At 55.0% G+C, this 27737-nt stretch overlaps 1 protein-coding gene across 4 annotated transcripts; it reads left to right on the top strand.

The window, feature by feature from the left end:
- Window positions 1-253: 253 nt before the first annotated feature.
- Window positions 254-25995, top strand: LOC139235137 (AT-rich interactive domain-containing protein 5B-like). 4 transcript variants are annotated; one of them, XM_070866351.1, is made up of 7 exons: window positions 254-417; window positions 9406-9515; window positions 12180-12366; window positions 14375-14427; window positions 18033-18130; window positions 20385-20574; window positions 22818-25995. In XM_070866351.1, exons 1-7 carry the CDS (start codon window positions 414-416, stop codon window positions 24618-24620), a joined length of 2445 nt encoding a protein of 814 aa, XP_070722452.1. In that variant the 5' UTR covers window positions 254-413; the 3' UTR covers window positions 24621-25995. The 4 variants fall into 4 exon arrangements, with proteins under 4 accessions (XP_070722452.1, XP_070722451.1, XP_070722453.1 ...); XM_070866350.1 differs by having other exon boundaries at window positions 20382-20574; XM_070866352.1 differs by lacking the exon at window positions 254-417 and adding an exon at window positions 516-695 and having other exon boundaries at window positions 20382-20574.
- Window positions 25996-27737: the final 1742 nt, after the last annotated feature.

Genomic DNA, 27737 nt, shown 5'->3' with positions numbered 1-27737 from the left:
AATTGGCTGCTGCGTTTCCCGCAATACAACAGCGACTACACTCCAAAAACAAATGCATGTCCTTCTTGTACCTGGATGCACACCTCACTGAACACACGGAAAGCAAATTTGCCATTTGAGGTTTTGCAATAAATTGGAAATGTTGCATTGGCAATGCAGTTTGCAATGTTTGGAGTTGGGCAATTTGCAATGTTTGGGCAGTTTGCAATGTGTGGAGTTTGGTAGAGTGGTGAGAGGCTCCTTTAAGGAGATGGGGACCACAACCGGCTGGGGCTCTGTGACAGCATGCAGAGGAGCTGGCCAATGAGCTCAGGGAAAGGCGGGGCTGCAGTCGGAAACTGACATTTGGCGGAGCGCCGGGTGAAATTGACAGCGTGCAGCGGGCGCAGGTCGAGCGGAGTCAGTGTCTGCGAATGGGTAATTGTTTCACATTGCATCGTCTCTCTGTCACTGGCTCACTGTCACTGGCTCACTGTGTCTGTCTCTCACTGTGTCTGTCTCTGTCTCACTGTCACTGTCACTGTGCAAACTCTCACACTCCGCACTTCTCTCTGCATCTCTCAGCAGACGTCTGCTTATTTTTTGTTGTCGCCGCAAATTCTGTTATTTTAAATGTTCACGTTTTCTGCCGTCTGTGAGAATGGGAACTCTGTGCATCGCGGGGCTCTGACCTCACTTTCTGGGAACTTTTGCAAGTGAGTAAATACACAGGATGGGTTTGTTGAGACGGGCGATGGTCTGAGCAACTTGTTTCAATGTTAATGTGCTGGATGGTGAGCAGCCCCAGGACGTGTGGTTCTATACCACCGAGTGACGCTGTGTGTGTGTAGCTATGTGTCTATGTTATATAATGTGTATCCATAACTGTATGTATCTGTGTGTGAGTATATATAATGTGTCTGTATCGATATCATGTGTATATATGTGTATGTGTATATATATCTGTGAGAGTGTGTATGGTATGTGTGTGTGTGTGTATGTATATATATATATATAATATATTTGTGTGTGTGTATATGTATGTGTGTGTGTGAGAGGGACATTGCCTTATTGTGAATACAGAAGTTTACCCTCCAGCTCCACAGCCTTGCTTTAAAGAGCCACCCGCTGTGGGTTGAAGGTTTAGTTGTCAGGAGCAGGTAGGGTCCGTGGGCAGGGTCCGCGGGCAGGGTCCTGGGCGGGTTGTGTGGCGGGGTGCAGGGAGCCCAGCCTGCCCTCGCGCTGGGTGGCTCGGTGTCCTGAGCTGCTCACAGGCTGGGGGGTATTGGCACTCGGGCCGTGCTGGTGGCCAGACTGTCCGGGGTGGGAGGGAGAGTCCGGGGTGGGTGGGAGGGAGGGAGGGAGGGACCCCGGTGTCCGGGGTGGGAGAGTGGGACTCCGGGGTGGGCGGGAGGGACCCCGGTGTCTGGGGTGGGAGAGTGGGACCCCGGTGGCCGGGACTGGCCGGTGCTCGCTGTGGGAGTGCCAGTGGTGTGGATACTATCGCCCTGTGGGTCATTGTCAGCCCTCGGTGGGGGTCCGAGATGGCGAGGGTCCAGAGTCACAGACCCCCTCCCCTCCCTTTTGCCCTGTTCACACAACACTGAGAGTGGGGTCAGCCACTCCTCGGTTCCCCGCTGCCCACCGTCACGTGCTGTGCTGTCCCAACGTTGTGCTGAAGACGCAGCTCGCACTCTGACCCAGCGTGTGACTCAGTACCCACAGGGGTTTTATTTAGATGTACATGTGTGTGTTTTTAGAAAGTGTGGTCATTCCGCTGTAATAAGACTGTGTTGTGATGCGAGCGACTCTGCAGGGAGTGAGGTTTAACACCCCCAGGCGGTTTCAGTATTTCCCAATATCTCTAACCATGTACCGATTGTAGAAAGGGGAAGTCCTGAGATGCTGACAGTGGGGAATGGCAGACTGTCAGTGAATTATAAACACCTCTCGGTTAGACCCCCTGGTCACTTGTGTCGCTGGGTTAAGCCCAGTGACTGGTGCTGTGCTGTTTGACTGAGTGAGGCATCGTCGTGGAATGCAATGCAATCCTGCTCCTGCCCCACGAGGGTGGGTTTGGGGGGGTGAACTTTTCCCTCCTCTACAGCTCAGTGGTGCTGAGGCCAACCCTCATGCCCCCAGATTACTGCCCCGACTGAGCCCAGGACCTGCCCCGCTCAGGCAATATTCCCACTCATTTGTATTTTGGGTCCGTGGCCCCTTTAAGGGGCCGTGTGGTCCATTCACAAACCGGGCTGCGCGGGAAGTCCGGGGCGCTGCGAGGCCGCGCAGCTTAACGGGAACATTGCCTGTCCACGCAGCTCATTCACCCCGCCGAGTCAGCAGCTCCCTGCTCCCCCTCCGTCTCCCGGGCAAATCTGTCCCTGGCCCTCGTCCTCCCTATCTCTGTAACCCCCTCCAGCCCCTACACCCCTCCCTATCTCTGTAACCCCCTCCAGCCCCTACACCCCTCCCTATCTTTGTAACCCCCTCCAGCCCCTACACCCCTCCCTATCTCTGTAACCCCCTCCAGCCCCCACACACCTCCCTATCTCTGTAACCCCCTTCAGCCCCTACACCCCTCCCTATCTCTGTAACCCCCTCCAGTCCCACAACCCCCGAGATCTCTGCGCTCCTCCAATTTTGCCCTCTTGCGGCTCCCCTGATTATAATCGCTCCACCATTGGCGGCCGTGCCTTCAGCTTCCCTGGCCAGTTATCCCCCCCCCCCCCGGCCAGTTATCCCCCCCAGCTGTCTAACCTCGAACCTGAAGACTTCACTGAGCTGTGACGCCCTGTGTACAATGTCATGGCCCTGACCAGTCGGTGTGATTTACTCTGGAGAGGGTGGCGGGCGGCTGGTGTGGAGCATAAACCCCGGCTCGGACCCGTTGGGCCGAATGGCCTGTTTCTGTGCCGTGCTGTACGCTCGATGCTGAATACTCTGAGATATGTCGATGTAATTGTGACCTTCAGCTCTGCTCCATAAGGGAGTCGGAGAGGATTTCTCAATACTCGCGCTCAGCAAATCGACGGGTGAATCGTTAATCGTTAAAGGCACAATATGGACCAGGGAACCGCAGGGCTCAGTAATTATAGCCAAGCAGCGCTGAGGGGGGGGGCAGCACTGGGGAGGGGGGTAACGCTGGACACAATGCTGGGGGCCTGTCTGTACTGGTGCACTCTGACCCCCCTCCCGGACGGTGCACTCTGACCCCCGGACAGTGCAGTCTGACCCCCCTCCACCCTGGACAGTGCACGCTGACACCCTCCTCCTCCGGATGGTGCACTCTGACCCCCGGATGGTGCACTCTGACCCCCAGACGGAGATCGGGACGTTATCAGGTCCGAGACGAGCAATGTGTTGTTTCTGATCAATGAGATCTTTCTGTGCCATTTTAATGACAATTGTGATTTTGAAGCTTAAGTTTATAGACAGTTGATGACGTTAAATAACGGAGCGATTGTACAGTGAGCGGTGGCTGGGCTCAGGGACCAACAACCGTTTCTGTCTCATTGCTTTTCATCTCTTGTTTCCAAAGAGGAAATGAGTAATAAAGGGAAATTCTACAGTATCTATTCAACAATAAAACTCAGCTAATTGTACTCGTGAACACATGTCTCTCTCTGTCTCTCTCTGTCTCTCTGTCTCTCTCTCTCTCTGTCTCTGTCTCTCTCTGTCTGTCTCTCTGACTCTCTCTGTCTGTGTGTCTCTCTCTCTCTCTCTGTCTCTCTCTCTGTCTCTCTCTCTCTGTCTCTCTCTTTCTCTCTCTGTCTGTCTCTCTGTCTCTGTCTGTCTGTCTCTCTGTCTCTGTCTGTCTGTCTCTCTGTCTCTGTCTGTCTGTCTGTCTCTCTCTCTCTGTCTGTGTCTCTCCCTCTCTCTCTCTCTGTCTGTCTCTCTGTCTGTCTGGTCTCTCTCTGTCTCTCTCTCTCTGGAAGTAAACAGAGGAGGACAATTGGAGCTTGCTACATTTAATAATGTGGCATCATAGAATCATAGAAATGTACACACGGAAGGAGGCCATTCGGCCGACCAAGAGCTACCCAGCCTAATCCCACTTTCCAGCTCTCGGTCCGTAGCCCTGTAGGTTACGGCACTTCAAGTGCACATCCAAATGTGGTGAGGGTTTCTGCCTCTACCACCCTTTCAGGCAGTGAGTTCCAGACCACCACACTCTGGGTGAGGAAATTTCCCCTCAACTCCCCTCTAAACCTTCCACCAATTACTTTAAATTCATGCCACCTGGTTGTTGACCCCTCTGCCAAGGGAAATGGGTCCGTCCTATCCACTCTATCCAGGCCCCTCATAATTTTATACACCTCAATAAGGTATCCCCTCAGCATTCTCTGTTCCAAAGAAAACAACCCCAGCCTATCCAATCTTTCCTCATAGCTAAAGTTCTCCAGTCCCGGCAACATCCTCCTCAATCTCCTCTGTACCCTCTTTAGTGCAATCACATCTTTCTTGAAATACGGTGACCAGAACTGCACGCAGTACTCCAGCTGTGGCCTAACCAGTGTTTTATATGGTTCTCACATAACCGCCCTGCTCTTGTATTCTATGCCTCAGCCAATAAAGGCCAGTATTCTGTATACCTTCTTAACCACCTTATCTACCTGGCCTGCTACCTTCAGGGATCTGTGGACCTGCACTCCAAGGTCCCTTTGTTCCTCTACACTTCAGTGCCCTACCATTTAATGTGTATTCCCTTGCCTTGTTAGCCCTCCCCAGATGCATTACTTCACACTTCTCCGGATTGAATTCCATTTGCCCTGCTCTGCCCACCTGACCAGTCCATCGATATCTTCCTGCAGTCCGCAGCTTTCTTCTTCATTATCAACCACACGGCCGATTTTAGTGTCATCTGCAAACTTCTTAATCATACCCCGTACATTCAAATCCAAGTCATTGATATATACCACAAAAAGCAGGGGACCCAGCACTGAGCCTTGTGGAACCCCACTGGATACAGTCTTCCAGTCACAAAAACAGACAGAAATGGGTGTTAGTCTTTGGGGTGGAAGGCGGTGTAACAGAGAGTGGTCTGCACCCGATTGCTCGCAGAAACATGAGGCCCAGACTAACCTCAAGCCCAGTACCTGCTCTGACAAACACTCCTTCCCATTGGCTGCCGCCTTTCCTACATCACAACAGTAACTACACTTCAAAAGTCCTGCATTGGTGGTAAAGTGCTTTGGGACGTCCGGAGGTGAAAGGCGCTATAGAAAGGCACGTCTCCCTTTTCTAGTTTCACCTGTTGTGCCGTGTATTGTAAACTAGGCGATCACTGAGTCTGCGGGCAGGGGAAAGGAATCCTCTCGCATTTGGGAATTGTTGGGGGTCCTGGGCTGTGGAGACCACCCCCCCGCAGGAGGGTTCATCCAGGGACCAACTGCTTCTGCTCCTTCTTGGAGTCGGTGAGTGGAGACTGGGCTAGGCTGGAGTGAGGGGGCAGTGGGATTAGTTTGGGGATTGATACAGGGTTATGGGGAGAGAGCGTGGCAGTGGGATTAGTTTGGGATTGATTCAGGACTATGGGGAGAGCATGGGGCAGTGGGATTAGTTTGGGATTGATACAGGGCTATGGGGAGAGAGCAGAGCAGTGGGATTAGTTTGGGGATTGATACAGGACTATGGGGAGAGCGGGGCAGTGGGATTAGTTTGGGATTGATACAGGGCTATGGGGAGAGAGCGGGGCAGTGGGATTAGTTTGGGGATTGATACAGGGCTATGAGGAGAGAGCGGGGCAGTGGGATTAGTTTGCGATTGATTCAGGACTATGGGGAGAGCGTGGGGCAGTGGGATTAGTTTGGGATTGATACAGGTCTATGGGGAGAGAGTGGGGCAGTGGGATTAGTTTGGGGATTGATACAGGGCTATGGGGAGAGAGCGGGGCAGTGGGATTAGTTTGGGGATTGATACAGGGCTGTGGGGAGAGAGTGGGACAGTGGGATTAGTTTGGGGATTGATACAGGGCTATGGGGAGAGAGCGGGGCAGTGGGATTAGTTGGGGATTGATACAGGGCTATGGGGAGAGAGAGGGGCAGTGGGATTAGTTTGGGGATTGATACATGACTATGGGGAGAGCTGGGCAGTGGGATTAGTTTGGGATTGATACAGGGCTATGGGGAGAGAGCGTGGCAGTGGGATTAGTTTGGGATTGATACAGGGCTGGGGAGAGCGGGGCAGTGGGATTAGTTTGGGGATTGATACATGACTATGGGGAGAGCGGGGCAGTGGGATTAGATTGGGATTGATACAGGGCTATGGGGAGAGAGCGTGGCAGTGGGATTAGTTTGGGATTGATACAGGGCTATGAGGAGAGAGCGGGGCAGTGGGATTAGTTTGGGATTGATTCAGGACTATGGGGAGAGCGTGGGGCAGTGGGATTAGTTTGGTATTGATACAGGTCTATGGGGAGAGAGTGGGGCAGTGGGATTAGTTTGGAGATTGATACAGGGCTATGGGGAGAGAGTGGGGCAGTGGGATTCATTTGGGGATTGATACAGGGCTATGGGGAGAGAGCGGGGCAGTGGGATTCGTTTGGGATTGATACAGGGCTATGGGGAGAGAGCGGGGCAGTGGGATTAGTTTGGTGATTGATACAGGGCTATGGGGAGAGAGCGGGGCAGTGGGATTAGTTTGGGATTGATGCGGGGCAGTGGGATTAGTTGGGGATTGATACAGGGCCCTGGGGAGAGAGCGGGGCAGTGGGATTAGTTTGGGATTGATACAGGGCTATGGGGAGAGAGTGGGGCAGTGGGATTAGTTTGGGGATTGATACAGGGCTGTGGGGAGAGAGTGGGGCAGTGGGATTCGGTTGGGGATTGATACAGGGCTATGGGGAGAGAGCGGGGCAGTGGGATTCGTTTGGGATTGATACAGGGCTATGGGGAGAGAGCGGGGCAGTGGGATTAGTTTGGGGATTGATACAGGGCTATGGGGAGAGAGCGGGGCAGTGGGATTAGTTGGGGATTGATACAGGGCTATGGGGAGAGAGAGGGGCAGTGGGATTAGTTTGGGGATTGATACATGACTATGGGGAGAGCGGGGCAGTGGGATTAGTTTGGAATTGATACAGGGCTATGGGGAGAGAGCGTGGCAGTGGGATTAGTTTGGGATTGATACAGGGCTGGGGAGAGCGGGGCAGTGGGATTAGTTTGGGGATTGATACATGACTATGGGGAGAGCGGGGCAGTGGGATTAGTTTGGGATTGATACAGGGCTATGGGGAGAGAGCGTGGCAGTGGGATTAGTTTGGGATTGATACAGGGCTATGAGGAGAGAGCGGGGCAGTGGGATTAGTTTGGGATTGATTCAGGACTACGGGGAGAGCGTGGGGCAGTGGGATTAGTTTGGTATTGATACAGGTCTATGGGGAGAGAGTGGGGCAGTGGGAATAGTTTGGAGATTGATACAGGGCTATGGGGAGAGAGTGGGGCAGTGGGATTCATTTGGGGATTGATACAGGGCTATGGGGAGAGAGCGGGGCAGTGGGATTCGTTTGGGATTGATACAGGGCTATGGGGAGAGAGCGGGGCAGTGGGATTAGTTTGGTGATTGATACAGGGCTATGGGGAGAGAGTGGGATTAGTTGGGGATTGATACAGGGCTATAGGGAGAGAGCGGGGCAGTGGGATTAGTTGGGGATTGATACAGGGCTATGGGGAGAGAGCGGGGCAGTGGGATTAGTTGGGGATTGATACAGGGCCCTGGGGAGAGAGCGGGGCAGTGGGATTAGTTGGGGATTGATACAGGGCTATGGGGAGAGAGCGGGGCAGTGGGATTAGTTTGGGATTGATACAGAGCTATGGGGAGAGAGTGGGGCAGTGTGATTAGTTTGGGATTAATACAGGGCTATGGGCAGAGAGCAGGGCAGTGGGATTAGTTTGGGATTGATACAGGGCTATGGGGAGAGAGCGGGGCAGTGGGATTAGTTGGAGATTGATACAGGGCTATGGGGGGAGAGAGGGGCAGTGGGATTAGTCTGGGGATTGATACAGGGCTATGGGGAGAGAGCGGGGCAGTGGGATTAGTTTGGAGATTGATACAGGGCTGTGGGGAGAGAGTGGGGCAGTGGGATTCATTTGGGGATTGATACAGGGCTATGGGGAGAGAGCGGGGCAGTGGAATTCGTTTGGGATTGATACAGGGCTATGGGGAGAGAGCGGGGCAGTGGGATTAGTTTGGTGATTGATACAGGGCTATTGGGAGAGAGAGGGGCAGTGTGATTAGTTTGGGATTGATACAGGGCTATGGGGAGAGAGCGGGGCAGTGGGATTAGTTTGGGATTGATACAGGGCTATGGGGAGAGAGTGGGATTAGTTGGGGATTGATACAGGGCTATGGGGAGAGAGCGGGGCAGTGGGATTAGTTTGGGATTGATACAGGGCTATGGGGAGAGAGCGGGGCAGTGGGATTAGTTGGGGATTGATACAGGGCTATGGGGAGAGAGCGGGGCAGTGGGATTAGTTGGGGATTGATACAGAGCTATGGGGAGAGAGCGGGGCAGTGGGATTAGTTGGGGATTGATACAGGGCTATGGGGAGAGAGCGGGGCAGTGGGATTAGTTGGGGACTGCTCTGGAGAGGAACCAGCACAGACCTAAAACCAGAGAATGCTGGGAAATCTCAGTGGGTCAGGCAGCATCTGTGGAGAGAGAAACAGAGTTAATGTTTCGGGTCTGTCAATGTTCGTCAGAACTGGTGAATGTTCGAAACGAACGGTTCTTCAGCACTGAAAGGGGAAGGGGAGGAAAGAACAAAAGGGAAGGTCTGTGATAGGGGGAAAGGCAGGAGAGATTAGAGAGACAAAAGGGACGATGGGCCGAATTCAAATGGTAATGATAGAGGTTAGGAAAAGGTTTGTCTGGATAGGGTGTGAATGGCGGAGTAAGGTGGGGGGGGGGGGGGGGGGGGGTGGTGGCGGCTAAAGATGGCCAGGGGTTACGCTCTGAAATTGTTGAACTCAATGTTGAGTCCAGAAGGCTGTAAGGTGTCCAATTGAAAGATGAGGTGCTGTTCATCGAGCTCGCATTGAGCTTCATTGGAACAGTGCAGGAGGCCGAGGTCGCAGATGTCAGAGTGGGAGTGGAGCGGGGAATTAAAGTGACAGGCGGCCAGAAGCCCGGGACCACACTTACGGACTGAACGGAGGTGTTCAGCAAAGCGATCACCCAACCTACACTGGGTCTCCCCAGCACAGGCTGGATGGGCGCTGTAAACATCAGTCAATGGCTCTGGATGTTACACTATCCGATGCCGGAGAGTTTGAGATCTGGTTATTTGGCTGAAATGGTGTTGGAAATGTGACTCCCTGTGGAAGCTGAGATTGGTGATGATATTGATTGCCATTCACTGTGAGACACTGTCTGCACAAACGGGGAACCCAGCACAACCTTCTCACCGTCTGTCCACTTGTTTTCAGCCCCCAGCCTGACGGGACGATCGCGGAGGACGAACACCCAGCCTGCCGGTGGTGAGCAGCGAGATCCCGCGGACACGGACGCTGCCAACGCGGATGTCCCCCAGCCCGAGGTACTTGCCCCAGCAGTTCCGCTTCCTGTAATGGTGCGCAAGAACGAGTGGCTGGTTAATCCCCACGGAATGTCTCGGTGTGCAGGGCCAGGGCGAGGTCATTGTCAGCCTCACTGAGGTCAAACTGCGGCGTCGGTTTGAAGCCTCGTGACCCAAGGTGTTCGAGGGGCGAGGTGGGGTAAATGGAGGCTGGTTGAGCTCAGTCGCCCCACTGTGTCTTGACGAAAGTACCGCGTCTATTCCCCGACTGACCTTGCTGCACGTCCCCACCAGACCCTTCGATCAAACTACAAGGCTGCACAGTCCATTCCCCGATTTACTCTCATCCCCTCCTCCCAACTCCCCGCTCTATGGCAACATGGAGCACCGTGATGTTGCTATGGCAGCACGTCAGGTTGAAGATCACACCTGGAAGTGAAGACTATACCAACAAATGTCTCTTGGTTTCCATTGACAACCAGTGCACCTCTCCTCTCTCCCGCCATTGAGTGTGCTCTGCCTGATCCCCTCATCAGTAATGTGTACATAAGAACATAAGGAACAGGAGCAGGAGTCGGCCATTTGGCCCCACAAGCCTGCTCCGCCATTTAATAAGATCATGGCTGATCTGATCATGGACTCAGCTCCATTTACCTGCCCGCTCCCCATAACCCTTTATGCCCTTATCGCTCAAAAATCTGTATCTCCGCCTTAAATATATTCAATGACCCAGCCTCCACAGCTCTCTGGGGCAGGTAATTCCACAGATTTACAACCCCCTGAGAAGAAATTTCTCCTCATCTCAGTTTTAAATAGGTGGCCCCTTCTTCTGAAACTATGTCCTCTAGTTTTAGTTTCCCATATGAGTGGAAATATCCTCTCTGCATCCATCTTGTTGAGCCCCCTCATTATCTTATATGTTTATATCTTTATATGTTTCTCATTCTTCTGAACTCTAATGTGTACAGTTCCAACCTACTCAACCTATCTTCATAAGTCAACCCCTTCATCTCCAGAATCAACCTAGTGAACCTTCTCTGAACAGTCTCCAATGCTTCTCCCTCCTTAAATACGGAGACCAAAACTGTACGCAGTACTCCAGGTGTGGCCTCACCAGTACCCTGTACAGTTGGAGCAGGACTTCCCTGCTTTTATACTCTATCCCCCTTGCAATAAAGGCCATTATTCCATTTGCCTTCCTGATTACATGCTGTATCTACATACTCACTTTTTGTATGTCATGCACAAGGACCCCCAGGTCCCTTTGTACTGCAGCACTTTGCAATTTTTCTGCATTTAAATTATAATTTGCTTTTCTATTTTTTTCTGCCAAAATGGATAACCTCACATTTTCCCACATTATACTCCATCTGCCAAATTTTTGCCCACTCACTGAGCCTGTCTCTATCCCTTTGCAGATTTCTTGTGTCCTCCTCACAACTTGCTTTCCCACCCATCTTTGTATCATCAGCAAACTTGGCTACATTACACTCGGACCCTTCATCCAATCATTAATATAGAGTGTAAATAGTTGAGGCCCCAGCATCGATCCCTGCGGCATCCCACTAGTTACCGTTTGCCTACGGAAAATGACCCATTTATCCCGACTCTCTGTTCTCTGTTCATTAACCAATCCTTTATCCATGCTAATATATTACCCCCAACCCCGTGAGCATTTATCTTGTGCAGTAACCTTTTATGTGGCATCTTATCGAATGCCTTCTGGAAATCCAAATACACCACATCCACTGGTTCCCCCTTATCCACCCTGCTCATTACATCCTCAAGATTGGGCCGATACTTAGTTTAGAAGAATGAGAGGTGATCTCATTGAAACGTACAAGATTCTGAGGGGGATTGACAGGGTAGATGCTGAGGTTGTTTCCCCCGGGCTGGAGAATCTAGAACCAGGGGTCACAGTCTCAGAATTCTCTGCCCCAGAGGGCTATGGAGGCTCAGTCTCTGGCTATATTCAAGGCTGAGATCGATAGATTTTTGGGCTCTAGGGTAATCAAGAGATATGAGGCTCGGGTGGGAAAGTGGAGGTTGAAGATCATATTGAATGGCGGAGCAGGCTCGAGGGGCCTCTTGCTTATGGTCTTATCACTTCGGTTGGACACTCCTAAAATACGGTTGAATCAGAACGGGCATTGACTGCACAAGTACACGGGACGGGGGATCCCTGCAGTGTGGTACAGCCCGTACCCCCACCCCTCCCAGTGTGATACAACTTGAACCCCCCTGATCAGTGTGGTATAGCCCATTACCCCCGCCCCCCGATCAGTGTGGTACAGCCCGTACCGCCTTCCCCCCCACCCCCCAGGTCAGTGTGATGCAGCCCGTATCCCACTCCTCTCAATCAGTGTGGTACAGTCTGAACCCCTCCATTAGACCCCAGCCTGTAACTCACTCCGGGGTATCGGTCATTCCATATGAACCCCCCCATTAAACCCCAGCCTGTAACTCACTCCGGGGTATCAGTCAGTCTATATAAACCCCCGAACCCCCCCATTAGACCCCAGCCTGTAACTCACTCCGGGGTATCGGTCAGTCTATATGAACCCCCCCATTAGACCCCAGCCTGTAACTCACTCCGGGGTATCGGTCAGTCTGTGTATAATCAGCCGGTTTGGGATGACACGTTGCAATGTGGATCTGCTCACTTCTGCTGTGTTCCGGTTCCAGATGCAATGTGAATTGAATGAAGCTCCTGCAGTGCTGGCCACGGACAGTGGGATGGCTGGAACGATCCCTGCGGGCAAGGATCTGACCATCAGCAGCATGGGGCAGCAGTTCCTCACTGAGCTGCACCAGTTTATGAAGGAGCGGGGAACTCCCATCGAGAGAATCCCACACTTGGGCTTTAAGCAAGGTGAGTTTCAGCCGTCCTTGAGTTGGGGTCCGCTGGCGAGGGGTTTGGAGAGGCTTAGAGTTAGGGAGGGAGCATTGCAGACCCAAACATCTCTCTGTGCACTGGCTGTACCACACTTCCATCACACACCCAGTGAAAATAGAAAGAACTTGCATTTATATAGCGCCTTTCACAGCCTCACGATCTCCCAAAGTGCCTCACAGCAGAGGAAGTCTTTTTTGAAGTGTAGTCACTGTTGTAATGTAGGAAACGTGACAGCAAATTGTGCACAGTAAGCTCCCACACACAACAATGAGATAAATGACCAGATAACCAGATTATGTTGGTTGTGGGATAAATATTGTCCAGGACACCGGGGAGAACTCCCCTGCTCTTCTTCCAATAGTGACACCTGAGGGCAGACGGGGCCTCGGTTTAACGTCTCATCTGAAAGATGGCCCCTCCGATAGTGCGGCGCTCCCTCGGTACTGCCCCTCCAACAGTGCGGCACTCCCTCAGTACTGCCCCTCCGACAGAGCACCGCTCCCTCAGTACTGCCCCTCCGACAGTGCGGTGCTCCCTCAGTACTGCCCCTCTGACAGTGCAGCACTCCCTCAGAACTGCCCCTCCGACAGTGCAGCACCCCCTCAGAACTGCCCCTCCGACAGTGTGGCACTCCCTCAGTACTGCCCCTCCGACAGTGCAGCACTCCCTCAGAACTGCCCCTCCGACAGTGTGGCACTCCCTCAGTACTGCCCCTCCGACAGAGCACCGCTCCCTCAGAACTGCCCCTCCGACAGTGCAGCACTCCCTCAGTACTGCCCCTCCGACAGTGCAGCACTCCCTCAGAACTGCCCCTCCAACAGTGCGGCACTCCCTCAGTACTGCCCCTCCGACAGAGCACCGCTCCCTCAGAACTGCCCCTCCGACAGTGCAGCACTCCCTCAGAACTGCCCCTCCGACAGTGTGGCACTCCCTCAGTACTGCCCCTCCGACAGTGCAGCACTCCCTCAGAACTGCCCCTCCGACAGTGTGGCACTCCCTCAGTACTGCCCCTCCGACAGAGCACCGCTCCCTCAGAACTGCCCCTCCGACAGTGCAGCACTCCCTCAGTACTGCCCCTCCGACAGTGCAGCACTCCCTCAGAACTGCCCCTCCAACAGTGCGGCACTCCCTCAGTACTGCCCCTCCGACAGAGCACCGCTCCCTCAGAACTGCCCCTCCGACAGTGCAGCACTCCCTCAGAACTGCCCCTCCGACAGTGCGGCACTCCCTCAGTACTGCCCCTCCGACAGAGCACCGCTCCCTCAGTACCGCCCCTTCGACAGTGCGGCGCTCTCTCAGTACCGCCCCTCCGACAGTGCGGCGCTCTCTCAGTACCGCCCCTCCGACAGTGCGGCACTCTCTCAGTACTGCCCCTCCGACAGTGCGGCACCCCCTCAGTACCGCCCCTCCGACAGTGCGGCGCTCCCTCAGTACTGCCCCTCCGACAGTGTGGCGCTCCCTCAGTACCGCCCCTCCGATAGTGTGGCTCTCCCTCAGTACCGCCCCTCCGACAGTGCAGCGCTCCCTTAGTTCTGCACCGGGAGTGTCAGCCTGGATTATGTGCTCAAATCTCTGGTGTGGTCGTTGAACAACCCACAACCTTCTGGGTCAGAGGTGAGAGTCGGTGGGAATGTAAGTTGTGAGGAGGATGCAAGGAGGCTTCAGGGGGATAGAGACAGGCTGAGTGAGTGGGCAAGAACATGGCAAATGGAACATAATGTGGCGAAATGTGAAGTTATCCACTTTGGTACATAAAATAGAAAAGCAGAGTATTTTTGAACTGGTGAGAGATTGGGAAATGTTGGTGTTCAGAGGGAGTGTGACACTGTCCCATGATCTGTGTAGACTCTCACTGCGAACCGTACCAGGTTACCTCGTGACAAAGGGTGAAAGTGACCTTCAGTGACCTTCCGTGACCTTCGCACTTGACCTGGTTGGAGATTTTTGAGTCTCGCTGATATTGTGAACCTTCTTTTCCCCTCAGTCAATCTGTCGACGCTGTACAAGGCAGTTGAGAAGCTGGGTGGTTACGAAGCAGTGAGTAATCTTTGTATTCATTGCTGACTGAACCTTTTCTCCCTCTGGGTAGCGATGGGCAGACTGTCCACCTGCATTCCTGGCCAGTTCCGGCCACCCTGGTGTGGGGCAAGTTCGATGGGTCTATTGTGTGTGTAGCACCGGAGAACGTCACTGTGGGAGCATCTGCTCAACGTGTGTGTCCCCCTGTGCCCCCCCTCCATCCCCCCCGTGTTCCCCCTCCCTCCCTCCCCCCCGTGTTCCTTCCTCCCTCCCTCCCTCCCCCCGTGTTCCTTCCTCCCTCCCCCCGTGTTCCCTCCCTCCCTCCCCCCGTGTTCCCCGTGTCCCCCCCTCCCCGTGATCTCCCCCCCCGTGTCCGTGTTCCCCCCTCCCCCGTGTCCGTGTTCCCCCCTCCCCCGTGTTCCCCCATCCCCCGTGTCCGTGTTCCCCCCCTCCCCCGTGTCCGTGTTCCCCCCCTCCCCCGTATCCGTGTCCCCCCCCCCACCGTGTCGTGTCCATGTCCCCGTCCCCCCCCATGTCCCCCCCCCCGCTGTGTCCCTCTTCCCCCCGTGTCAGTGTTTCCCCCCCCCCGCATCGGCCTGGCGTCTCCAGCAATGGAATATTATTTTCCGGACACACAGAACAAAGTCCGGGAGAACCATCATCGCGGGCGCTTTGTTTATTCGTTAGAAAAATATCAGAGATGGTCCAGAATCATCCAATCAAGGATGTGTGGGGGCGGGGCGTAGCAGAGACAGACGTGTTGGGCGACCAATAGGGAGAGAGCGGGAGCAGGAAGTCATGTGACGGACGCTCCTGGAATCAGTCAAAGGGGAGTTGGGAACCACATTGAGCGACAGACTGGAGAGAAAGTTCTGAACTCTTTGAACCAAAGCCTGAATTACTGGGCCCTGCTGCACTTTCACTCCCGGGACTGCGTTCCCATCTAACAAAAACAGCCAGTAAATGTCTCCTTTACCCACCAGGGGCTCGAGTTGGTCGGTGTCCAACCATTGCACGGTCTCCTTCATAACCCAGCTTCCAGAACAGCCGGGACACAACAGATCAAGGTCTCGGCTTTCCACTGACACTGAACCCTGGCCTTTGACCTCTGGGTCATGGGTACATATCCAGACTTTGGTTCCCAGGAACCCTCGGCTCGGAATTGCTGAGAGGATTGGCAGCAAAGCCCACAACATGTTGCAAACATTTAGTTTTTTTTCTGTCTTAAAGCTTTTAGTTTGGCACGGAGCTAAGTGTTGGGGGGCTCTTGGACGGCCTGTGCCCTGGGGAGTGGGAGTGGGAGGGGGAGAGAGAGACCCCATTGTTTGGGGGACTGGGCTTTGTGTGCGGGCCCTCGCTCCCTTTCACAGGGCCACGAGGCTGCTCTCCACAACCATGGTTACTGCCCCCTTGGCTCCTTCCCTGCTCCACCTCTGGGTCCCTGGCTCGGGGCGGGGGGGTGACTGGACTCGGATACAGAGAAGCCCCCTCGGATAATGCCCCGGCTCCCCAGATGGACAGTGGCCCAGCTCAGGCGATCCTTGACCCTACTGCCATCCTCGCCCAATGCTCCCCGCAATATTTGTTCGGACTCCACAACCCGTTAAGAAGTCCATGCATGTGTGTTTCGTTTCAATTGGAAGCTGCGCGGGACCCCGGGGGGCGGTGGGCGGGGCTACGTGGTCGGTGGGCGGCACCCCCTCCCCCTGGGGGCCGCAAGGGTTGCAGCTGTGGCACCCCCCCTGAGCTGTGTGTCGCCAGCTGGGAACAATGACGCAGGCACCTCCTCCCCGCGTGCCCAGCCCGGCCCAGCCCCGCGCTGAGAGTCGCAGCCAATGCACAATCTGTGGCAGCTGCACCAGCTGGGACTCGGGAGTTAAAATAAGAAACTGCTGCCGGCAGCTCTTCTGGGACACTGCAAGTCCCGCACCCCTCCTGCTCGCCCTCGCTCTCTCTCTCACTATCACTCTCACTCTCTCACTCTCTCTCCCTCGCTCTCTCGCTCTCTTTCTCGCTCCGTCTGTCTCTCTCTCTTTCTCGCTCCCTCTGTCTCTCTTTCTCGCTCCCTCTGTCTGTCTCTCTCTTGCTCCCTATGTCTCTTAGGGAAGGGGGAAGGGGGAGGGGGGGAGAGAGGAGGGGGATTGGGGGGGGGAGAGAGGAGGGGGATTGGGGGGGAGGAGAGGAGAGGTGTTGGGTGGGGGGAGGTTTGGAGGTGGGGATGGGGGGAGGTTTGGGGGGGGAGGTGTGAGGGGTGTGGGGGGGGAGGTGTGAGGGGTGTGGGGGGGGAGGTGTGGGAGGGGAGGGGGGATGGGGGAAGTGTGGGGGGTGAGGTGTGGGAGGGGAGGGGGGATGGGGGAAGTGTGGGGGGTGAGGTGTGGGAGGGGAGGGGGGATGGGGGAAGTGTGGAGGGGGGGGAAGGGAGGAGAAGGGAGGAGGTGTGGGGAGGGGGGAGGTGTGGGGGATGAGGGTAGGGGGCACAGGTGTCGGGCGGCCTGCTCCCCCTGCGGGCCGGGGCCAGCCCCTGGTTGCTGGGGAATTCCCAATGTAACGGTTGAGTTGAGATGTAGAAATGAAGCGGTTACTCGGGTCGGCACTGTAGCAGGAAGTGTGCTCAGACACAGGATTGTTAACAATAGATGGCCGCGTTCCGGCCCCTGCTCAAACATCGACTGCCCTACCCAGCCCTTTCCCCACGTACACAGTCTGGGTGCAAGGTTTGATTGGCTGGAGATGGTCGTGAGTTAACAGCTGATGGTTGAGACCGATCGCTTTGATCAATCTCGATCAGTTAACAACGCCATTATCGTTCCATCTTGTGCCTATCAGGAGGGTAGCAGGTGAACGAGATGGAGCTTGGTCTGTTTTGCAATGTGGGAAACGCGGCAGCCAATTTGCACACAGCAAGCTCCCACACACAGCAATCTGATAATGACCAGAAAATCTAATTATGTTGGTTCAGGAATAAATATTGGTCAGGCTATCCTTCTTCAATAGTGCCTTCGGATCTTTTATATCCAAAACACTGCCCCTCCGACAGTGCACAGTTCCCTCAGTACTGCCCCTCCGACAGTGCACAGTTCCCTCAGTACTGACCTTCCGACAGTGCGGCGCTCCCTCAGTACTGACCCTCCGACAGTGCGGCGTTCCCTCAGTACTGACCTTCCGACAGTGCGGCGCTCCCTCAGTACTGACCCTCCGACAGTGCGGCGCTCCCTCAGTACTGACCCTCCGACAGTGCGGCGCTCCCTCAGTACTGCCCCTCCGACAGTGCGGCGCTCCCTCAGTACTGCCCCTCCGACAGTGCGGCGCTCCCTCAGTACTGCCCCTCCGACAGTGCGGCGCTCCCTCAGTACTGCCCCTCCGACAGTGCGGCGCTCCCTCAGTACTGCCCCTCCGACAGTGCGGCGCTCCCTCAGTACTGCCCCTCCGACAGTGCGGCGCTCCCTCAGTAGGGGGCCATGAGCAAACCAGTTGGGTGTTTACGACAATCCAGCAGCGTTTCCATGTATTGTGTGCCGTTTATTCCCAAGCTGCTGCGCTGGGATTCGAGCTCGAGGTCGGTGGGTTTGCGGTCCGGGACCATAAGCACGTGCCGACCGCTGGTTTGCTTTCTTCCCCCTCAGGTTACAACGAGCCGCCTGTGGAAGAACATCTACGACGAGCTGGGCGGTAACCCCGGGAGCACCAGTGCTGCCACGTGTACTCGCCGACACTACGAGAGGTGCGTGCTCCCGCCGTGCCGTGCCGCGCCGCGCATGGCCTTGGTACTCGGTACAGTCGGGCCCCCGCCCACTGTCTGTCAGTGGACCGGTGCCCAGGCCCGTCTGTCAGACTCAATATTCAGGGCCATCCAGCCCCAGCCCACAGCTGAGTGGTCAGATCCCATGCACCACGCTCCTTTCAAACAACCAATCAAATTCCAGAATTGGGAACTAATTGGATCATAGGTTTACTCCCAGGGCAGGTACAGGGGGTTAGATACAGAGTAAAGCTCCCTCCACACTGTCCCATCAAACACTCCCAGGGCAGGTACAGGGGGTTAGATACAGAGTAAAGCTCCCTCTACACTGTCCCATCAAACACTCCCAGGGCAAGTACAGGGGGTTAGATACAGAGTAAAGCTCCCTCTACACTGTCCCATCAAACACTCTCAGGGCAGGTACAGGGGGTTAGATACAGAGTAAAGCTCCCTCTACACTGTCCCATCAAACACTCCCAGGGCAAGTACAGGGGGTTAGATACAGAGTAAAGCTCCCTCTACACTGTCCCATCAAACACTCCCAGGGCAGGTACAGGGGGTTAGATACAGAGTAAAGCTCCCTCTACACTGTCCCATCAAACAGTCCCAGGGCAGGTATAGGGGGTTAGGTTCAGAGTAAAGCTCCCTCTACACTGTCCCATCAAACACTCAGGGCAGGTACAGGGGGTTAGATACAGAGTAAAGCTCCCTCTACACTGTCCCATCAAACACTCACAGGGCAGGTACAGGGGGTTAGATACAGAGTAAAGCTCCCTCCACACTGTCCCATCAAACATGCCCAGGGCAGGTACAGGGGGTTAGATACAAAGTAAAGCTCTCTCTACACTGTTCCATCAAACACTCTCAGGGCAGGTACAGGGGGTTAGATACAGAGTAAAGCTCCCTCTACACTGTCCCATCAAACACTCCCAGGGCAGGTACAGGGGGTTAGATACAGAGTAAAGCTCCCTCTACACTGTCCCATCAAACACTCCCAGGGCAGGTACAGGGGGTTAGATACAGAGTAAAGCTCCCTCTACACTGTCCCATCAAACACTCCCAGGGCAGGTATAGGGGGTTAGGTTCAGAGTAAAGCTCCCTCTACACTGTCCCATCAAACACTCTCAGGGCAGGTACAGGGGGTTAGATACAGAGTAAAGCTCTCTCTACACTGTCCCATCAAACACTCTCAGGGCAGGTACAGGGGGTTAGATACAGAGTAAAGCTCCCTCTACACTGTCCCATCAAACACTCCCAGGGCAGGTACAGGGGGTTAGATACAGAGTAAAGCTCCCTCTACACTGTCCCATCAAACACTCCCAGGGCAGGTACAGGGGGTTAGATACAGAGTAAAGCTCCCTCTACACTGTCCCATCAAACACTCCCAGGGCAGGTATATGGGGTTAGGTTCAGAGTAAAGCTCCCTCTACACTGTCCCATCAAACACTCTCAGGGCAGGTACAGGGGGTTAGATACAGAGTAAAGCTCCCTCTACACTGTCCCATCAAACACTCCCAGGGCAGGTACAGGGGGTTAGATACAGAGTAAAGCTCCCTCCACACTGTCCCATCAAACATGCCCAGGGCAGGTACAGGGGGTTAGATACAAAGTAAAGCTCTCTCTACACTGTCCCATCAAACACTCCCAGGGCAGGTACAGGGGGTTAGATACAGAGTAAAGCTCCCTCTACACTGTCCCATCAAACACTCCCAGGGCAGGTACAGTACGGGTTAGATACAGAGTAAAGCTCCCTCTACACTGTCCCATCAAACACTCCCAGGGCAGGTACAGGGAGTTAGATACAGAGTAAAGCTCTGTCTACAATCCCCCATTCAGTGAAGTTGTATTTACACGGCATCTCAGAATTCCTCTCACAAAAGTGCTTTGCAGACCTTTGGTTAATTGATCATTTCTGGAGTTTTATTTCGGGAAACGTTCTCAAGTCACAAGATCTCAAACCGCAAGTGAATAAATGAGCAGTGCGATCTTTTGTTCCTGACGCTGGTTGGGGGAGGAACTGTTGGCCGGGACACCAGGAGAAGCTGGTGTTTTTACACAGCTGTACAGGTAGACCAGGCCTGGCCTGTTTCCCTCTCGCGGGACAGGGAGCGCAGAGTGACAGGGAGTGATACGGGGTAACACGGAGTGACACGGAGTAACGGCAGCAGATATCAGAATAGTCTCCTGGTGCGGTTATGGCAATCTGCTCTGACCCTCCTCCACCTCTCTCCAGCAGACTGGTCCTGCCGTATGAACGGCACATCAAGGGGGAGGAGGACAAGCCCTTGCCAGCCTACAAGCCTCGGAAACAGTACAACGTCATCAAGCACAAGGAGGCGAAGAGATCGTGTGCCGAGCAGAAGGAGAAGTACAGCAAACGGAAATGGGTGAAAGACAGCGAGCAGCGGAGTGGGGACACGAACAGGGTATGTGAACCAGGTCTCGGTAACCCAGCCCAGCCTGTCCCGCTGACCATCTCCCTATGGTTGTACAGTGGGAGTGGTGTAAGAACATAGAAATAGGAGCAGGAGTCGGCCATTCGGCCCCTCGAGCCTGCTCCGCCATTCAATACGATCATGGCTGATCTGATCATGGACTCAGCTCCACTTCCCCGCCCGCTCCCCATAATCCTATACTCCCTTATCTCTCAAAAATCTGTCTCCACTTAAATATATTCAATGACCCAGCCTCCACAGCTCCCTGGGGCAGAGAATTCCACAGATTTACAACCCTCTGAGAGAAGAAATTCCTCCTCATCTCAATTCTAAATTGTCGGCCCCTTATTCTGAAACTATGCCCCCTAGTTCTAGATTCCCCCACGAGGGGGAATATTCTCTCTGCATCTACCCTGTCAAATCCCCTCAGTATCCTATATGCTTCAATAAGATCACCTCTCATTCGTCTAAACTCCAATGAGTATAGGCCGAATCTGTTCAACCTTTCTTCATAAGGCAACCCCTCATCTCAGTCAGCCCCTGACGGTCTCTCTGGCTCTGCAGTGAGAAAGCTGTAACACTCCCACTAGCTGCAGGCTTGGTGTGGCAGCCTCCAGGCTGAGGAACTGGCTGCAAATGGTCTAAACGGGAGGGCTTACAAAATTTGGCCATCCGCTTGGAGATGGCCTTCAGCCCAGAGCCAGGGAGCAGAGTGAGTGAAGTGCCAGGTGATTGCTCCGCCCGGGACCCTCTGAGGCCTTGGGATGATTGAAGGCCTTTCAACACTCCACAGAAGGCCATGTCTCCGTCTCGAGGCAAGTAGGCCCACATGTTACCGTGGGAACTTGTGACCGGAATCCGCAATGCCAAGTGCTGCTTATTGTGGAGATGAATTTTTAATCACGCTTAACTTAATTTGCCAGTAGTGGACAATGTGTCTTGACTTTGGTATCACACTCGTATTACAAGGGGGATAGAGTATAAAAGCAGGGAAGTCCTGCTCCAACTGTACAGGATATTGGTGAGGCCACACCTGGAGTACTGCGTACAGTTTTGGTCTCTGTATTTAGGGAGGGATATACTTGCATTGGAGGCTGTTGAGAGAAGGTTCACTCGGTTGATTCCTGAGATGAAAGGGTTGACTTATGAAGAAAGGTTGAGCAGGTTGGGCCTGTACTCATTGGAGTTTAGAAGAGTGACAGGGGATCTTATTGAAACGTATAAGATTCTGAGGGGGCTGGACAGGGTAGATGCAGAGAGGATGTTTTCCCTCGTGGGGGACTCTCGAACTAGGGGGCATAGTCTCAGAGTAAGGGGTCGCCCATTTAAAACTGAGGAATTTCTTCTCTGAGTGTTGTGAATCTGTGGAATTCTCTGCCCCAGAGAGCTGTGGAGGCTGGGTCACTGAATATACTTAAGGTGGAGATAGACAGATTTTTGAGCGATAGGGCAGTCAAGGGTTCTGGAGAGCGGGCAGGGAAGTGGAGTTGAGGCCAGGATCGGATCAGCCATGATCTTATTGAATGGCGGAGCAGGCTCGAGGGGCCAAATGGCCGACTCCTGCTATTTCTTCTGTTCCGATGGTGGAATGGGTAGGAGCACTTGACCCGTGAGTGCCCACATTCAGCATTCTCCCAATCGAGGCACTGGGAACAGTGCACAAAGTAGTTCCATGATAGAACTGCAAGGTTTTAACTACCAGGAACAGATGAATGGGCTGGGATCTTTGCTCTAGAAAGGACAAGGCTGAGGGGCGACCTGGTGGAGGGTTATGAAAGGGTTAGATAGGGTCGATGGGGGAGACCAGAACCAGGGGCCATCAATATAATACAGTCACTAATAAATCCAATGGGGAATTCAGGGGAAACTTGTTCACCCAGAGAGCGGTGAGAATGTGGAACTCACTGCCACAGGGAGGGGTTGAGGCGAATAGTATCGATGCATTTAAGGGGAAGCTGGATAAACACACGAAGGATATGGTGATAGGGTTAGAAGTAGGGTCGTAGGAGGCTGCTTTGGAGCATTAACACCTCATGAGCAATTGGGCCGTATGACCTGTTTCTGTGCTGTAAATACTATCTCAGGGAAACGAGGTGTGGGAATAGCATCAGCTGACCAAGTACAAGTGACTGTCACTTCTCTACCTTCGCTATAAGCTGCGCGCAGCAACACCTTGTTCGAGCCTCAGTTCCCTACCTTGTGCCTAAAGACTCGATGCTTGTGTCTCCCCGCAGGTATTCCCTCACGTGGACTCTGAAGATGCTGGAGGGGAGAAGACTGAGGACGTGTCTGTGGACTCGGAGCCCCCGAGCCCAGGAAACACTACAGCTGGGAGCGAAGACTCCAAAGACCAGCCGCTTTATGAACCCGTGCTCCCGGACAATAGCGGGAACCGTTCCCCACTGCGGGACGCGGCGAGACCCGGCGAGAGGCCCACGCAGAGCGAGGCGTCGGAGGATCAGTGGGACACCCGCGGGCCCTCACCGGACGGAGTCTCCGGGACCACCATTGGCCGCGATCCCGTGGGTGGTAATGGTCACCGCACCAATGCTGTTGGCACTGAGTGTGTGTCGGAGGAGACGGGCGGGGGGCGCACTGCCACCTGTGAGGATGACGGGACCGACTCGCGCCGACCCCGAGCCTCCGCGACCAGCGAGGACAACCATCCAACGCGGGCATCACCCGAGGCGGGAAAGGGCCCCCAGCCGAGCCCTCGCTTCGCAAGGCAACAAGAGATAATGTCTCCTTTGGCCAAGAAGAAATTTCTCGCGCAAGGTAGTGACAGAACCTCGCCTGGTTTCAACGCCGTGGGCAGCCCAGCATCCCCTGCTGGGGTCAAGGGCAGCGAGATTGGGACCATGCCCCCTGTTTCCACCTCCTCCCCCGAGGCCAGCATCCACAGGCCCTCCGTGATCCGTCACATTCAACACCCAAGGCAAAGCCACCCGGAATACCGCTCGGAGTGGCCCTTTCCCAGCGCCGTGGCCAAGTACCAGCTCTACCCCTCGAAGCCCTCGCTGGTCCCCTCGGCCAATGGCCACGGGGCGCAGGAAGAGCAGGATCCCAAAGGAAGGGCGGCCGAGCATTGCCAACCTCCGCGGTGCTTCGGGAACTTTAGCTGCAGCCCGTACGTTCACGGGATAGTGAAGCCCCTCCTCCATTACCCCAACAAAAGCGGCGCTTTTGGTTGCTACGCCAATCCGAGAAGCTTCCGGGTGTTTGGCGGCAGTGTCCCGGCGCTGCTGTCCGAGGCGCAGAAACCAGAGCGGCGCTACGGAAGGCTCGATGCGAATGACCAACCGACGGACCTCAGCCTCCCGCGAGCCAGCAGCCCCCCAACCCAGCCGCCCTGGGTCATTGAGTCCAAGAGCAGCCCCTCGCCCCTCAGGTGGAGCTCCTTCACCAGCAGGGCCTCCTCGTCCTTCGAAGGCCACCCCAAGGCCTGCTGGGTGCCGCCCATCAGCGTGGCCCTGCCCCGGAGGGTCCCGGCAAAGCGGCCCAAGAGCGAGGGGCCGCCGAGCAATGCCAAGAGCGGCCCCCCCACCTGCCGGCCCGCCCAGCGGAGCCAGACGGAGCTGGACACCACCTACGGGAAGAAGCTTCGCATCGTCTCCCCTCTGCTGGTCGCCAAGGATACGGAGGCCAAGGACGGGCAGGGTGGCGGTGATAGAAAGGCGATGGGCGGCGACCCCAAGCACCCAGTGCCTGGCGGTCCAGGCTGGCCCCTGATGCCCCAGGACTCGGCGTACTTCGAGGCGGTGCGTTCACGCCTCCCAGCCGGCTATGCCCATCACTTGGACCACGTGAAGAGCCAAGCCCTTTACTCACCCTTCATCCCCTCGCTCACTCTCAACTCCTTCATGATCCCAGCCATTCAGGGGCCGGCGTTCGGCTCCCCCAGCTATCCCCTGGATCTGTACAAACACCTCGCTGTGGGCACCTCCTACGAAAACCTGCTCCGTCACAGACTGTACCCATTCACTGCCTGGTACCCCTCCCCACACCTGCCCCCTGCCCACTCGGCTCACAAGCTGTAGCCACTTGCCCTGTGGCCCGAACGATAATTCCCCCACCCACCCCTCCAGCCGAAGAGTTCGATTCCCCCCATCATTGAGTCAATGACTGTGTGTGGAGCTGGAGAGGGGTTCAGGGGGGAGGAACAATAAACTGTGAAAGGGGTGAGCTGGAACACCCCTCCCCCAGTCCGTGGTCCGTGAACATTTGTAACTTGGGGCGGGTTCCCAAAGACTGTGTGAACATTTGCGACGATGTAAACGGACCAACTATGCCATGTACAGCTGGTGGAGAAATGATTTAATTTTATTTGCAAGTGGGAGCTGGTTTCTTCTTCGAAGCAGCCACTCACTCTTTAACTGTGAAGATTGGGAGCAGCCTCTCTCATCGCCCGGATATATCTAATGGCCGCCATTGGGCCCAATGACTTGGGAGGCTGAGTCCTTTGAACTCGAGGGTCATGGAAGGGGTCAGAATCCAATCGGGGAATCGCCTCCTGAACCAATTTTAGAATCTCCTGTGTAAATAATCCTGGCAGATGTGCGGCAAAACCATCTGGAAGCGAAGAATGTTCTCAGCACTGCGTGGCAGACTGACTCGGAGAGGGTCCGGACGGTTCCCAAATCAACGTGACAAACTATTCCCAAAACACAGACTTTAGATGTGATTTTGGAACGACTGAAAATTTGAAATAATCAATCCATTTGTAGACTTACACGCCGCACAAAAATGTGTATTGACTGTAAGATGTCTGTCTGATACATCGGAACAGAAGGAGGTCATTCAGCCCCTTGAGACTGTTCCCCTAGTCAATCACAGAATGGCTGAATTGTATCTTAACTCCAACTATATTTAACCCTCAACCAACATCACTAAAGCACATTATCTGGTTATTATCACATCACTGTGTGTGGGAGCTTGCTGTGCGCAGGTTTGCTGCCATGTTTCCCACAATACAACAGTGACTACACTTCAAAAAGCACCTTGGTTATGAAAGGCGCTATATAAATCTCTCTCACTTGCTGTGATGAGCAGAAATATTTTTGTCCACTAATGACAGCATCATAGACTCACCGTCTCTCTGAAAGATCATCCAATTAGTAAAGCTCTCGAATAACTTCCTCCCCTGTATATTCTCTAGTTATACTGGCTAACACTCCATTAGTCTTTCTGATTATTTTTGTACCCAACGACTACATTTAATGATCGAGCGCGCACACAGTTAGTTTGGTCAATTAATGACTTGATGGGTTGCCCACACCGTGTCCCCTGCACCCCCCCATCCCGCTTTCACCCGACAGACCAGTCCTCTCAATAATGGCAACCTCGAGACCCCCCCTCAATCCTCCGAGCTTCCGAAACCGCTCCAGCGGGGGGGCAGGGTGCTCAGGGACTGGAGTGGATGGCTCGGGGGTGGGGGGGGGGTGGCTCGGGGAAGAAGTGGGTGTGGGTTGGAGGTGGGGGGGACGAGGTCGGGGACGCAGGGGGGTGTCGAGGACAGTCGGGGGGGGTCAGAGGGACGGGGTGGGGGCTGGGGGGAGGCGATGCTCACTGTTACCAGGTGTGAACAGTATCTGATGGCCGATTGGAACTGTGTAGCCTGCCACTTGCACTAGTGTGGGCACCCTGTGTTGGGGAGGAGATTCTCCGTGTGCCAGGGTGGTGGGATGCGTAGAGGGGCCTACCTGCTCCCGGGATGGGCACAGGGTGGGGCCCTGGTGATGACTATCAAACCCTTGTGCCAAGGGTGCTGTCTGGTGTTGGGCTTGTAGAATCGCACCCGAGATTTTACTTTAATTCTCCGTTATGTAAACACTGGCCAATCAGGAATCCTGACCCTACAATGATTTATGGGAGGTTTCCCATCCTCCTCTGAAAGGCTTCTCTCAGGCGATTTCTGTATTCAGTGGCTGAGGGGATCGTTCTCCACTGGGGCAAAGGCCTCCACCCAACCCTCGGTCTGTAATATTCTCATCACAATAAACTCTTTAAGATGGGCGCCTGCTGTACGTTTGCTGGAGCTGCTCTCGGTGGGTGTGAGGCCAGAGCAGGTGCACACTCCGAGGGACCAGAATGTTCCCTTGCACACTCACGCTGGTTTGCACACTTCAACTCCTCAATCCATCCCCTGACTGATGTGACCCATTGACTTGCACACTCACCCTGCCTGATGGACTCTTCCCCCCGCCACCACACCCTGTCTGATGGACTCATTCCCCCCCCTACCACACCCTGTCTGATGGACTCTTTTCCCCCCCCCCCCACACCCTGCCTGATGGACTCTTTCCCACACCCTGTCTGATGGACTCTTCCCCCCCCCCCCCCCACACCTTGCCTGATGGACTCTTTCCCGCCCCCCCCCACACCCTGCCTGATGGACTCTTTCCCCCCCCCTACCACACCCTGCCTGATGGACTCTTTCCCGACCCCCCCACACCCTGCCTGATGGACTCTTTCCCGCCCCCCCCCACACTCTGCCTGATGGACTCTTTTCCCCCCCCCCACCACACCCTGCCTGATGGACTCTTTCCCGCCCCCCCCCACACCCTGCCTGATGGACTCTTTCCCCCCCCCCTACCACACCCTGCCTGATGGACTCTTTCTCCCCCCCCCCCCCCCAACACCCTGCCTGATGGACTCTTTCCCCCCCCCCCACACCTTGCCTGATGGACTCTTTCCCGCCCCCCCCCCCACACCCTGCCTGATGGACTCTTTCCCCCCCCCCACAACCTGCCTGATGGACTCTTTCCCCCGCCCCCCCCCCCCCCCACCCTGCCTGATGGACTCTTCCCCCGTGACCCAGACTGTGCACATTACTCCCGGTAAATCCAGCTCCAATCTTCCCCCTGCCGCACACCCACCTTCCCCCCCATTGTACCCCCCCCCACTCCCGCTGTACGCCCCCACGCTGTACCCCCCCACTCCCTCTGTACCCCCCCACGCTGTACCCCCCTCTGTACCCCCTCCCCCGCTGTACGCCCCCATGCTGTACCCCCTCCCACTCCCGCTGTACCCCCCCCTCCCCCCACGCTGTACCCCCCACCACTCCCGCTGTATGCCCCCATGCTGTACCCCCTCCCACTCCCGCTGTACCCCCTCCCCACTGCTGTACCCCCTCCCCCCGCTGTACCCACTCGCAC

This window comes from Pristiophorus japonicus, chromosome 22 (assembly GCF_044704955.1).
Source record: "Pristiophorus japonicus isolate sPriJap1 chromosome 22, sPriJap1.hap1, whole genome shotgun sequence".
Taxonomy (NCBI): Eukaryota; Metazoa; Chordata; class Chondrichthyes; family Pristiophoridae; genus Pristiophorus; species Pristiophorus japonicus.
This window is presented reverse-complemented; position numbering and strand designations above follow the sequence as displayed.

Excerpts from the sequence above, each read along its gene's own strand:
- LOC139235137 (XM_070866350.1), top strand. Across the intron at positions 14,428-18,032 it reads AGCTGGGTGGTTACGAAGCA|GTTACAACGAGCCGCCTGTG; the intron begins GTGAGTAATCTT and ends CTTCCCCCTCAG. Across the intron at positions 18,131-20,381 it reads ACTCGCCGACACTACGAGAG|CAGACTGGTCCTGCCGTATG; the intron begins GTGCGTGCTCCC and ends ACCTCTCTCCAG.